Source organism: Trachypithecus francoisi, unplaced genomic scaffold (genome assembly GCF_009764315.1).
Source record: "Trachypithecus francoisi isolate TF-2019V2 unplaced genomic scaffold, Tfra_2.0 Contig01474, whole genome shotgun sequence".
In the NCBI taxonomy this organism is placed as follows: domain Eukaryota; kingdom Metazoa; phylum Chordata; class Mammalia; order Primates; family Cercopithecidae; genus Trachypithecus; species Trachypithecus francoisi.
In genome coordinates this window covers 22,995,280-23,008,902 of record NW_022681435.1, presented here as the reverse complement: position 1 = coordinate 23,008,902, position 13,623 = coordinate 22,995,280, and the positions used below count along the sequence as shown (strand labels likewise).

At 42.4% G+C, this 13,623-nt stretch overlaps 1 protein-coding gene across 5 annotated transcripts in view; it reads right to left on the bottom strand.

The window, feature by feature from the left end:
• ZNF236 (zinc finger protein 236) overlaps positions 1–13,623 on the bottom strand; it is a 150,760-nt gene that overhangs the window by 112,086 nt on the left and 25,051 nt on the right. For 4 of the 5 annotated variants that reach the window (XM_033176180.1, XM_033176173.1, XM_033176187.1 and 1 more), the window contains exons 2-3: positions 12,832–12,974; positions 10,497–10,661 (exon numbers count right to left, since the gene is read on the bottom strand). The exons of the other annotated variant lie outside the window; for it this stretch is intronic. In XM_033176180.1, the coding sequence (XP_033032071.1) occupies positions 10,497–10,661; positions 12,832–12,974 (308 nt within the window). The remainder of the gene's footprint in view (positions 1–10,496; positions 10,662–12,831; positions 12,975–13,623) is intronic. 5 annotated transcript variants of the gene reach the window in all.

Below are 13,623 nucleotides of genomic sequence, written 5' to 3'. Positions count from 1 at the left end.
TCACCAGCAGCTGCCCTGTTCAGATGCAGTGTAAGGACCAGCAGCAGTGGAGACCCACTTCGCAGAGCTCCACTGACCCCAGGGGGGAAGAAAGCACAGAGCAGACCTGTCCGTCTTGCATGGTTCCATCTCATCACTGATGGGGAGGGAAGCCCAGCTCCCTACTGGACCCACTGACACACTCTAGAGGGAGAATCAGAACACTGCCTGCTTCTGCTAAGGGAGGTTGGAAGGCAGGCTTCCAGACAGACTCTGCCCACACGCTGGGAGGGAAATTCTGGCTGTCTCCGCTCTCTGCTAGGAGAATCCCCCTCCTGGATGCAAGGTTAGCTCCTGCTTGGGCCCAACGGGAAATCGAAGTGCTGCCAGCTCCCAAAGGATGGGGGCAGAATGGGATAGAAGTTCAATGCTGCACTTGGCTTCGCCAAGCAGCTTTTCAGTTGGCATTTCACTGGAACTGAATAAATACCATAAAAAGATTTTCTATTCTGTTGGACCAATCTTTTCCCAGTACTGGCTAAGGGAAACCAGCTTTTCTTGGAGTGTTTTTCTTCTCCACTTGTTGGCAGAAGGCTGCAGGCTTCTTCAACACCCTGTCCAGGTGTCTAGGAGGAAAAAAACGAAACCCAGGCCAGGCGCGGTGGCTCACGCCTGTGATCCCAGGACTTTGGGAGGCCAACGCAGGTGGATCACGAGGTCAGGAGATCGAGATCATCCTGGCTAACACGGTGAAACCCTGTCTACTAAAAATACAAAAACTAGCCGGACGTGGTGGCGGCGCCTGTAGTCCCAGCTACTCTGGAGGCTGAGGCAGGAGAATTGCTTGAACCCAGGAGGCAGAGCTTGCCGTAAGCCGGATGGTGCCACTGCACTCCAGCCTGGGCAACAAGGAGAAACTCCATCTCAAAAAAAAAAAAAAAAAAAAAAAAAACCCAGGGAGCTGACGGCCACGTTATTCCTCAAGTCCCTCCAACTGTCCACCACCTCTGATGCCTTTTAGAGTCGTTGTGTGCCTGCTGGCTGGTTATCTCTAATGACAATTAGTGATACGGGGGACCCCTAGGAGAAGGAAGCTGCTCCATCGTGGCTGGGACCTTAGAGGTTATTTTTAAATACAACTAAAGGTCACAAAGTATCCCTCTAGTTACTATTAATATATCATATTCAAATCAATTAACTGAAAAACCAAACACAAAATGCAAAGACAGCGAGGAATGTATTATTTTGACATATAGGAAAAGATTTATAACTGTGCTCCAATACTGATTCTTCTTTTCTTACGCAATAATAGACTTATTGGCTGAGTACACAGCTAATCAGCTCAGCACTATGTGGGGGCCGCTCCAACCACTAGATCACTGGTGTGATGACTATGTTCTACCTAACTGGATGTGAGCAGGACTGAAATGCATCTTCCAGATCATGCCTTTAATGAGAAGCAGTGCACATTCCTCCTCCCGTTCCCACTGTAAAATATGCGACAGGAGCAAAGAACTCACAGAGATAGCAAATGAAGATGCTGGACAAGCCTGAGGGCAGGGCTGCCCTACCAGCTCTGTACCACATACGCCAGGCTGCCAGGTGAGGCACAGTCACAAACCCTGACCTAAGCGCTGACACAACGGTAGGAAAAAAGAGAGCCAACATATTGTCAACATGTTACTATAGAACAAGCACAGTGAGGCCTTTTCCCCTCTGCTTGTGTAAAGCTTGAGCTCAGTATGAGGTTGCTATGGTCAGGTGGCTGAATATGACAGCCCAGCTTCCAGAACCCTTCCTCTGGCAGCACAGACACGCAGTGCCAAGGAAGAAGTGACGCATCCTCACAGCTCCCTCACCAGCTTCACACCAGAGTTCAGCAAAGCCTCTTCCATGACTCTTCCCCGCTTTCTTCTCCTCTTATCACTTATTAATCAAAGCAGCCTGCTGTGTGCTGAAGGGAGAAATCAGAAGCAGGGGTGAGTAGTAACAGAAATGTAAAGTCAAGCAATTTCAGAAAACACAATATTTCTCAAAAGCCTTTTCAAAAAAATTTAAAAAGGAGTCAGAAGCTAAGGAATGTGTAAGTTCTTACAACCACAATAGCGAGAGACGAAGGGAGCTGGAGTTTTACAAACAGAACTGAGGGTTCGGATGAGAGGAGGCTGCACAAAGTTCAGATGATGTGGTCCTACTCTGGACACCACGGCATAACAAAACTACACATCAGCAGAGGCAGGGACTGAAGCAAACAGCAAGGATGTGAGCACCACTGTGGGAAGCGATACGGACAAGAACCTGGCCCGTCTGTGGAAGAGAAAACAGGATGAAGGGAAGGTTTTCAAGATAAGGTATAAATACCTTAGAACATCTGCAAATGACAGATGACAGTTGTTTCTCTTTCCAGTTACGCAGGAAATCACAGTGAATTATTAAAAGGCACATCTGAAGGAACTTCAGAATGGAAAACGGCAAAGCTCGCTGTTCTGGTGACCCCATTAGATGGGTGTAGCCTTAGAGGTAAATCTTTACCCTTCATGTCATCCTCGGGTTGGGCCACCCAGAGCGTGTGGCGTGTGCAGACTCTTCAACCACCTTTACCCACCTGTGTCATCCTAACAGAGGATTCACACACACCCCTCCAGTTTCACGTCTCTGCCTAGACCACACGCCTCAACATTTCAGCTCTCCCGCCAACGTTCCCACGGCCCTGACTCCTTTGCTATTCCCGATCACACGCTTCAGAAGCCCCCACCTCCAGGCAAACCACCATCTCCACTCCTCCCAGCGGCTGAGTGGTGAAAAGGAGACCACACCCCCGCCCAGCCCAGACTCCACAAACAGATGGGCTCTCAGCTCCCGGGGCCGCCCACCGATGTGCCCCACTCAGGCTCTGCTCTCATTTCCAAAAATAGGCCTCCCATGCAGATCTCTAGATGCCTCAGGCCACCTCGTTTTTGGTGAAGACAGTAATGTTTCCATTTCCCAGAGAAACGTGGGGTCTAAGGCCTCAGCCCCAGCCCATGAACTGAGGCACCGCAGTGCACCGTGACAAGCTTATGAGGAGGCCCAGGAATAGGTCACACGTTCAAGGAAAACGGCGGTGCTCCATGCTGCCCAATAACACCCAGAAACTAGATTGAGGTACTTCAGTTTCAATAACATCATGTCTTTGTGAAGCTAAGTTTCCATGGTTGCTGTGGTTAAAGATCAAAGATGGAGTGAAGATTCATGTGGAACAGAAAACTCTAAAATCAGTGTGAAAATGACTGCAAATAGGAAATGCAAGGATATAGAGGCTGTGCAGTACCCAACACACCTGGGTTGGTCTTTCAAATAACTATTACGTTATTAAGACAAATACTTACTAGATCATGCAGATCTAACTGGTTAATACACAGACCCTTGGGTTCTGCCTGAAAGTCTATGAAAAACTTCATGAGACACTAAGAAAGCACAGTCTGAGGAAGGCTGGGCACACATGCGAGACATACCAGGAGCGGCTCCAATTCCGCCTCCATCTGAGCCCTCCCCCTCTTTCTCCTCCGCCTGCACGCGCCTCCACCTAAGCCCTCTTCCACTTCTTCCAGGGTCAAAGGAGAAGTCTCTCAGCCGTTCAAAACTAACTGCTCCCTTGTAAAACGTCACTCTTTCCCTCCAGATAGGGCCTCTGAAAATGGGTATTACAGCAATGTTAAACTGTGATCACTGTTTTGTGAAATAAAGAAAAGTGTCTGTTTTTAGGGGCTACATCCTGAAGTACTTAGTGGTAAAATAACGTGAAATCTGCAGCTTACTCGAAAATTGTTCAAAAAAGGGAGAAGGGGGGAGGTGAGATCTGACAAATTTATCAATGGGTGAGTCCAGGAAAAGGTTATACAAATATCCATTGCACTACTATTTCAAATCTTCACTTTGGAATTTTTCAAAATAAAAAGCTAGGTGAATATGCCATCACTACACACTATGAAAACAAATAAATGATATAAGGGTGATTTTTTTAAAAACTGCGCATATGCTAGTTGCGAACAACACAGAACCAAAAACTTACTACCCAATTATTATGTGTAGATGAGGCTGCATAGAGAATCAGGAAGGATGGCAGGGAAAACTAACACACACAAATGCATCGCCTTCCTACAGGCAAGTAACACACAACATACGGCCAAAACACCTCCCTACACAGTATCGTTAGGATCTTAAAATACTTAAGAAATGTAAAAAGTGTACTGAATCCATAGTAATCAAATACCGCTGATGTTTTCACATTCCGTGTTCTCATAAAGATTGAACATTATAAACATGTTCAGTTCTCCCCTGAATCTAAATATTTAGTACAATAAAAATACCAGCCTATATTTAACTATATAAAATTCTAAATTTTACATGTTACGATAAGCCAGAAAAAGAAAATAAAAATATACAAACATTTGCTTCTCATTACAAAGAGAGACACAGCAGAGATACACTAGAAAAGCAGGAAGACAGCCCAGGAAAGGCCAAGGCGAGTGGGTGGGCAAGGGTGCAGGAGACGGGCTCTCCTCCAAATGTACCTGCCTGTGTCACTTTGACTTTTAACAGTTGGTTAATATCCACATATTCAAAAACTAAACCCCAAGCCTTCCACTCTCCTCTGCTTTGAACTGTGTTTTTTGGTCAGATAATGTAACCTGAAGGAGGGCGGTTAACTGAGGGCCTAGAATCATAAGAATGGGAAGGGAGAGGTCCTACATGGCAGCAAACTGAAGCAGGGTCACAAAACCACGACAGAGGAGGAAAACCATATTTAATTATGCTTGCCATCTAAAGCAGAGTCGGGTGGCTGGCTTGAGATATGTGGACATCCTGAGGGCTGCTGGATAGGAAGACCATGGGGGTCCCGGCAGAGCAGTCGGCTCCTTCAGAACAGCCAGGATGAGAGAGTGAGTGATGATGCTGGTGCTGGCAGGCGCCGGGTCCTGGGAGAGAAGGAGCCCACATAGGAACCAGGGGAAGGCCCTGCGAGAGGAGCCCACACAAGAACTACGGGAAGGCGGGGAGGTCCTGCGAGAGAAGGGGTCCACGTGGGAACTAGGGGTAGGCGGGGAGGCCCCGCGGGGATAGGCTACACTGCAGCTTCAGTGTGGATGCATGCCTTCCATGCGAGTTCTGCTCTGCATGTATAAGGATCTGTACCAGGCAGATCCGTGTGGGATGTTCCAGACGTGTGGGATATTTTAGAAAATAATTTTAGAATGGGGAAGCATTTCTAATCAAGCCACAAGAACCAGAATCTATAAATGAATAGATTGAAAATTTGAGTCCATCATAATTTAAAAATTTCTGCCAGGAAGAGAAAAATAACGAAACCAGAAAGCAAGAAAGAATTCTGTCACGCAAGGCAGAAAAACCTAACTTTCCAGGAATGTAAATACTTTACACAAGTCTGCAAGAATAAGACCAATAATCCCCACACATCCACCTTGCAAAAAAATTGTTTAAGTAAAATAAAAACAAATTATTCATGGCTAATAAACTTGGAAAGATGCTAAGCTGCACTCATAATTAAAGAAATATAAATTAAAACAAAAACATACCATCTTTAAATCACCAGATTGGAGGAGACAACTTTTACAACAGAGTATTGGAAACGATATGGCCGGCCGGGCGCAGTGGCTCAGTGCTGTAATCTCAGCACTTTGGGAGGCCGAGGCAGGTGGATCACCTGAGGTCAGGAATTCGAGACCAGCCTGGCCAACGTGGCAAAGCCCCATCTCTACTAAAAATACAAAAATTGTCGGGCATGGTGGCAGGCGCCTGCAATTCCAGCTATTCAGGAGGCTAAGGCAGAAGAATCGCTTGAACCCGGGAGGCAAAGGTTGCAGTGGGTTAAGATTGTGCCACTGCACTCTAGCCTAGGCAACAATACAAAACTCTGTCTCAAAAAAAAAAAAAAAAAAAAGGCAAGAAAATGGGCTGGGCACAGTGGCTCACACCTGTAATCCAACCACTACTTGACACCAGGAGTTTAAGAGTAGCCTGGACAACATGGTGAGACCTGATTTCTATTTTTTTTAAGTAATAATTTTTTTAAAGAGAAAGAAAATGGTATGAAGAAATGAGCAATCTTACAGACCATTTATTGGCTGGAGGATAAACTGATAAAATCTCTTTGGAAAACAATCTGACAATATCAAAATTTTGAATTCACATATCCTGTGACCTAACAACTCCATTTCCAGGAATATATCTCACATTTCTATTAACCCAGGGTTTCCTCAACCTCACACTACTGATGTTCTGGGCCAGGTCACTCATAGCAATGGAGGCTGTGCTGGGCACTGCAGGGTGTTTGGCAGCATCCTCTACTCACGAGGTAACAGAAGCACCCCACCCACGCCCAGCCCCACAACAGTGGTAACCAAACGTCCTCTGGGATGCCACACTACCCATCCTGAGAACTCAAACATGGACAGAAATATTTGCTCACCATAGCTTTGTCTGGAAAAGGCTGGAAATGACCTATATACCTAACAGCAGTGACTTGCTAATCATGACACACGTATAAACAATATAATACCATGCATCTGTTAAAAAGAAAGCGACAGCTCTCCGATTAACAGATGTGGAATTACACTTAAGATACATAGTTAACTGATGAAAAGGCACAGAATATTATGGGTTGACTAAGAAGGGTACAGAGGAGATTTGTATAGGCATCGAATGTCCCTGGAAGGATACAGAAGAAACTGCTAATGAAAGTTGTTTCTGAGGAGCAAAACTGGAACTTAGGAACCCAAAGGAGATGTAACTTTTTGCTCTTCATAATCTTCTCTACTGTTTGATTTATTGCTGTGTGCACATATTACTTATTCCAAAATATATTAATACACCATTATTTAATACATTTTCTGCTTTTAAGAAATTAAACTGGCCGGGCACAGTGGCTCATACCTGTAATCCCAGCACTCTAGGAGGCTGAGGTGGGCAGATCAGTTGAGGTCAGGACAAGACAAGCCTGGCCAACATGGCGAAACCCCATCTCTACTAAAAATACAAAAATTAGCTGGATATGGTGGGGCGCCTGTAATCCCAGCTACTCGGGAGGCTGAGGCAGGAGAATCGCTTGAACCTGGGAGGCGGAGGCTGCCGTGAGCCGAGATCACGCCACTGTACTACAACCTGGGAGATAGAACATGACTCCTCCCCCCAAAATAATAAATAAAAATATAAATATAACTATAGCCATTTGTGAATAGCACTATCAATGAGTGAGACAGGCATTCCTAAACTCTGCAAGAGAAAGTGTTAAATTGGCATGTACTTTCTAGAATGTCATAGGGCATTCTATAAAGAACTTGGGAGAAAAAAGTCTTATTTATTAGTTCAATTAATCTAACTGTAGGAATCTATCCTAAGGAAATAATTAAAGATGCATAAGAAGATTCATATGCAAAGATGTATTACTTATAATATTAAAAAATATAAACAATGTAAATGTTAAACAGTGATGAAAATTATTACATTTTATTATGCTAAATCCAGATGCTGAGGACTTTTTTTTGTAGTGACAGTCTATGTTGCCCAGGCTAGTCTCAAACTCCTGAGCTCAAGTGCCTCGGCCTCCCAAAGTGCTGGGATTACAAGCATGAGCTGCCACACCTGCCCAAGATACTATAGATTTTAATAATTTAAAATATTAATATTTGATAATCAGTGATAACTTTGATGATGAGTCAAAAGAGGGAGTATGTATTTACAATATGTTATGGAAAAAGGTAGGTTACAAAAGTAATCTGTGTAATGACATAATCCTATTTTTGTATTTAAAAAACTATTTTAAACATAAACTATTAAGAAAAGCATGTTATAGAAAAAAAGTTTGAAATACCACAAATGTATTCTCTCCACATAGTATGTTTTCTTTTTTATAATTTTTTTAACTAATTGATTTTTAAATTGATAAGTAAAACTGTACATATTTATGGTGTACCACATGATGTTTTGGTATAAGTATACGTTAAGGAATGGCTAAATCCACCTATTTTACATGCGTTATCTCACATACATATTTCTTGGGGAGAGAACACTTAAAATCTACTCTCACAGCAATTTTCTTTTTCTTCTTCTTCTTTTTTATTTTTTAAAGACAAAGTCTTGCTCTGTTGCCCAGGGTGGAGTGTAGTAGCATGATCTCAGCTCACTGCAACCTCCACCTCCTGGGTTCAAGTGGTTCTCCCGCCTTAGCCTCCTGAGTAGCTGGGATTATAGGTGCCTGCCACCATGCCTGGCTAATTTTTGTATTTTTAGTAGAGACTGGTTTCGCCATGTTGGCAAGGCTGGTCTTGAACTCCTGACCTCAAGTGATCTGCCCGCCTCCACCTCCCAAAGTGCTGGGATTACAGACGTGAGCCACCGTGTCCAGCCAGCAATTTGCAAACATACAATGTATTCTTACTAATGTAGTCCCCATGATGTACAACAGATCTCTTGAACTTACTCCTCCCATCTAACTGAAATATTGTGGCCTTTGACCAACATCTCCCAATCCCCCCATCCCCCCATCCCCCAGCCTCTGGTAACCACCACTTTGCTGTTTCTATGTGTTCCGTTTTGTTAAAGTCCACTATGGGTGCTTTTAATGTTACCTTTTTTACTAATTTTTTTCCAACATAAATATGCGTTACTTGTATTATAAGATTTTAAGAGATGAAAATAAGTTACTTTAAAATAAAAATTAGGCCGGGCACAGTGGCTCATGCCTGTATTCTCAGCACTTTGGGAGGCCAAGGCGGGCAGATAACGAGGTCGAGAGATTGAGACTGTTCTGGCCAACATGGTGAAATCCCGTCTCTACTAAAAGTACAAAAATCAGCTGAGCATGGTGGCACGCACCTGTAGTCCCAGCTACTCAGGAGGCTGAGGGCAGGAGGATTGCTTGAACCCAGGAGGCGGAGGTTGCAGTGAGCCGAGACTGTGCCACTGCTACTCCAGCCTGGCAACAGAGCAAGACTCCATCTCAAAAAATAAATAAATAAATAAAATAAAATAAAAATTAAAGACACTGATAAAAACAGGACCCAAAATCATGTAGAAAGTATGAAGTCAGGCCAGGCATGGTGGCTCACACCTGTAATCCCAGCATTTTGGGAGGCCGTGACAGGTGAATCACCTGAGGTCAGGAGTTCAAGACCAGCTTGGCGAACCTGGCAAAACCCCATCGCTACTAAAAATACAAAAATTAGCCAGGCGTGGTGGCAGGCGCCTGTAATTCCAGCTACTTGGGAGGCTGTGGCAGGAGAATCGCTTGAACCCGGGAGGCGGAGGTTGAAGTGAGCTAAGATGACGCCATTGCACTCCAGCCTGGGCAAGAAAAGCAAAACTCCATCTCAAAAAAAAAAAGAAAGTGTGAAGTCAGCTTTCACAATGTAAATTTTATACAGGTACTCCCTGATTTATGATGGGATTACATCCTGATAAACCCATGGTGAACTGAAAATATCACAAGCCAAAAGCGTGTGGCTGACACGGAGTTGCAGTTCACTGCCTCTGCCTAACATCACAAGAGAAGTAAGGTTTCCAAGAAATGTGTTTGCTTTCACACCACCGTAAAGTCAAAAAAACATTAAGTCTAAACCATCTTCAGTCAGGGATCATCTGAATATGCAATTTCAATACTGTGTTTTTCTGTGTCAGGAAGAAAATATACCAAATAGTTATCAGTAATTATCTCAGAATTAGAGATGACTTTCTCCTTTAACTTTCTGTATCTTCCTAACTTTTTACAGTAATAATGCAAAGGGGGAGTCTAGAGAAGGTTTTCTTGTTTTTGTTTTTGTTTTGTAGAGATGGAGTCTCACTATGTTGTCCAGGCTGGTTTCAAACTCCTGGCCACAAGCAATTTTCCTATCTCAGCTTCCCAAAAGCTGGGCTAACGGGCATGAGCCACCGCACCTAACCAAGGAGGAGCATATTTTTTAAGCAACAGCCATTGGCACTTTAGATTCAGTCCCCAACCCAGCACTGTGGCCTGTTATCCTTAAAGCTGTCCTAGACATCGGGCCTGTGGAGCTCCCAGGAGTGGTCACTTTGGTGTATAAGCTGCTTGGGGCCATCATGAAATGATTCTCTTCCCTCAGATTCTCAAAGGTCAGAGGACCCAAGAGCAAGCAAGGAGATTCTACCATGTTCAGAAGCAGAAAAGTTACTTTTGGCCACGGCAGAATCATATGAAAGTTAGTTTCTGTTTACAAAGAGGGGGGTGAGGCGCCAGGAAGAGCCTCTGCCAGCCAATGTGGATATATTGATCCTTCAAATATACTACACATTAAATGCCTCTACCCTAAGGCACTGACAGGGCCAGAAAATAAAATGTGTTATCAGTCAACTGGCGTCAAGGCAAATCTAATGACAATTTGCTCCTTGAAATCTACACAAAAGGCTTTTAAAACCAGTTTATACCTAAAATCCTCCTCACTCATGATCAGATGTATTTTAACAATCAGTTAACAAAGTATATGCAAAATGATGACAATTACCTCTTCCTTTTCATGTAGCATAATATGCGCTTTGAGACTAGCCACTCTGGAGAATTTCTTGTTACACACAGGGCAGGTAGGATCTTCCCCGCTGTGAGTGCATTTATGAAGTGTCAGGTTGAATTCAACATTAAATGTTTGGGGGCACTGGTCACATCGATGTGGCTATTTGGAGAGAAAAGTGAAGAAGCCACTGAAATACAATCTTTTCACAGATGCTTGTTCAATAAATGTTATGAAAATATTAACAAGTACCATAATGTACAGACAATCTACAGAAACTTCTGAAGTCTCCTCTGGCCCTTAAGTCAATAAATCCAAAATAAACACAGTCAAGCACCTGATAGAATTACTGAAAGGATTATAAGGATGAAAACACATACATACGCATAGGAAATATTTCTAGGAAGAAATGCTGTATATAAGCTGTTTTCTTTCAATGAGTCTTGTGTTTGACAATGAAACACCTTTCAAAGATAACCTTTAAAACATGTTATTAAAACATACTTCTGTGCCCAGGCACAGCGGCTCACACCTGTAATCCCAGCACTTTGGGAGGCCGAGGCGGGCAGACCACTTGAGCTTAAGAGTTCGAGACCAGCCTGGCCAACATGGTGAAACCCCATCTCTACCAAAAATACAAAAATTAGCCAGGTATGGTGGCGGGCAGCTACTTGGGAGGCTGAGGCAAGAGAATCGCTTGAACCTGGGAGGCCAAGGTTGCACCACTGCACTCCAGCCTGGGCAACAGGGCAAGATCTGTCTCAAAAAAAAAAAAAAAAGCTTCTTTCTCCATGTGTTTGCATGACATGGGTTTGTGTTGAATGTCTAAATATGCATGCTTACATTTGCCGTTTGTAAGGGTGTATGGATACCGGTGTTAAATGAACACACAGAGAAAGAAACATATTCTAATAATGTATTCTCAGTGTTTGCTTCCAAACATTTTCTCTGTCAAACTCTTCTAATTCATTGAAATAATAGAGTTTATGATGAATCATTTTAAAAAAAAAATTGCATATAAATTTATTGGATTGTAATCTGAAAAATTTCAACTCATTAAGTTGGATTTTTCCCATTTCTGACCAACTCCACTATTATAAACAAAATCACTGCAAGCAGGCTGGGGGCGGTGGCTCACGCCTGTAATCCCAGCACTTTGGGAGGCCGAGGTGGGTGGATCACCCTGAGGTCAGGAGTTTGAGACCAATCTGGCCAACATGGCAAAAGCCCATCTACTAAAAATACAAAAATGAGCCAGGTGTGGTGGCACGTGCCTGTAATCCCAGCTACTCGGGAAGCTGAGGCAGGAGAATCGCTTGAACCTGGGAGGAGGAGGCTGCAGTGAGCCAAGATGGTGCCACTCTCCAGTCCAGGCAACAGAGTGAAACTCCATCTCAAAAAAAAAAAAAAACACTTCAAGTAAAATAATCATACAAAATTTTACTAGATTTTAACAGAGTTGCTTATCTAGGTCTACAATTTTCCCAAAATGGAAGGTATTCTTCTATTCAATTGTAAAAAGATAATCACTGGTATTTCTCTCTGAAGTGACAAGATCCTAATGAGGAATAAGTCAGTATCTTCAGATTGTCAAACCTGAGAAAATAATACTGGTGCATACTGGTATATTATATTTATATATTATCATAGCTATAGCAGCACCATTTGTGCTGAAAGTCAAGCCCGAGATGGTCATATCCCGTTCTCTAAAGGAGGTCCCTGGTGTTTTTCTGGTCTCAAATGGCTCACTAGATTACATGCTCCTACCTAGAGAAAAGTTGACAATCACTTTTTTAATTATAGTTTTAACTGCCACTTTCCATCTATCAGGCAAATCATTCCATTAAGGCACTAAAATTCTTGACATATCCCACAAGAGGTACTGCAAAAAAGAGTTCAAATTTCTATTTAAGATAGTATTTAATATTTGCTCCCTCCTGAAATACAACCTAAAACATCTATAATACCATTTTTAAATGCAAGAGCACTTAAAGATAAAACTCTCCATTGGAGAAAAATACTTCCAAACACACCACTTCTATGTTCAGTCATACAGGAAATTGAAACTACTTTTAAAAAGTCCTATTTTGTCAATAAGTATTTGTCCACAAATAAATAACTTCAATATACAAATTCACCAGGACAAGCTCTCACTCTCTCGTCTTCTCAAATAAATTCTAACTTTTAAAAAGGCCAAAATATGTCTTTGTACAACATAAAATGTTCTAGTATTTAGGATCCTAAATTAAAAGTTGTGATTTTACGTGTTCATTTTTACAATCCCTCCAGTTTCAACGCTCACACTCCTGACATCACCTTTGAAAATACATACCTTGTCATTTTGCTCGTGATCCCTCATGTGGCGTTGAAACTGGGATTCTTTTGGAAAAGATAGTAGACAGATTTCACATTTATGGAAGTTTGGAACTTGATAGGCATAATTAGTGTTCTCCGCATTCAATGTTAAAACTCCATCTATAAAATTGCATAAGTATAGACAATAAATACCAGTTGTTATTCTCATCACAGAAATAAAACCAAATTATTGGTTATTGTTTAAAACCAAAATTTTATCAGAGATTGATGAGAGATTTAGATGAAATTAATGATATACTGAATTTTTTAAATTGACATGTTTTAAAGTTAGAAATGAGAAACGTTGAGATGACTAAGATGTGGGACAACAGAATTCTAAATCCTTATTGGTGGGCTTTTCAGAAGCTTAAACTAAATTCCTGAGGCTTCACAGTCACACACACCAAAACACACAAAAGCCATAATGATGCTTCTTAAACCATGTGAACCTACTGAACAGTGTTTCAAAGTCACTACAAACCACAGACGCATTTCACCTCCAAATCACTTTAAGATTCTATCAATAATACACATTGTTTCTTAAATCACTCAGTAAACAAAACTCTAGTAGGAATATTAAAGCCTTTAAATGCTAATTCACAAACTCAATGTCTCTCAAAACTGCTGCAAAACCAGATTAAGTCAAAAAGAAAAACTGCCACGTGCAGTGGCTCATGCCTTTTATTTCAGCACTTCGGGAAGACAAGGGCAGGAGAATTGTTTGAAGCCTGGAGTTCAAGACCAGCCTGAGCAACACAGTGAGACTCCA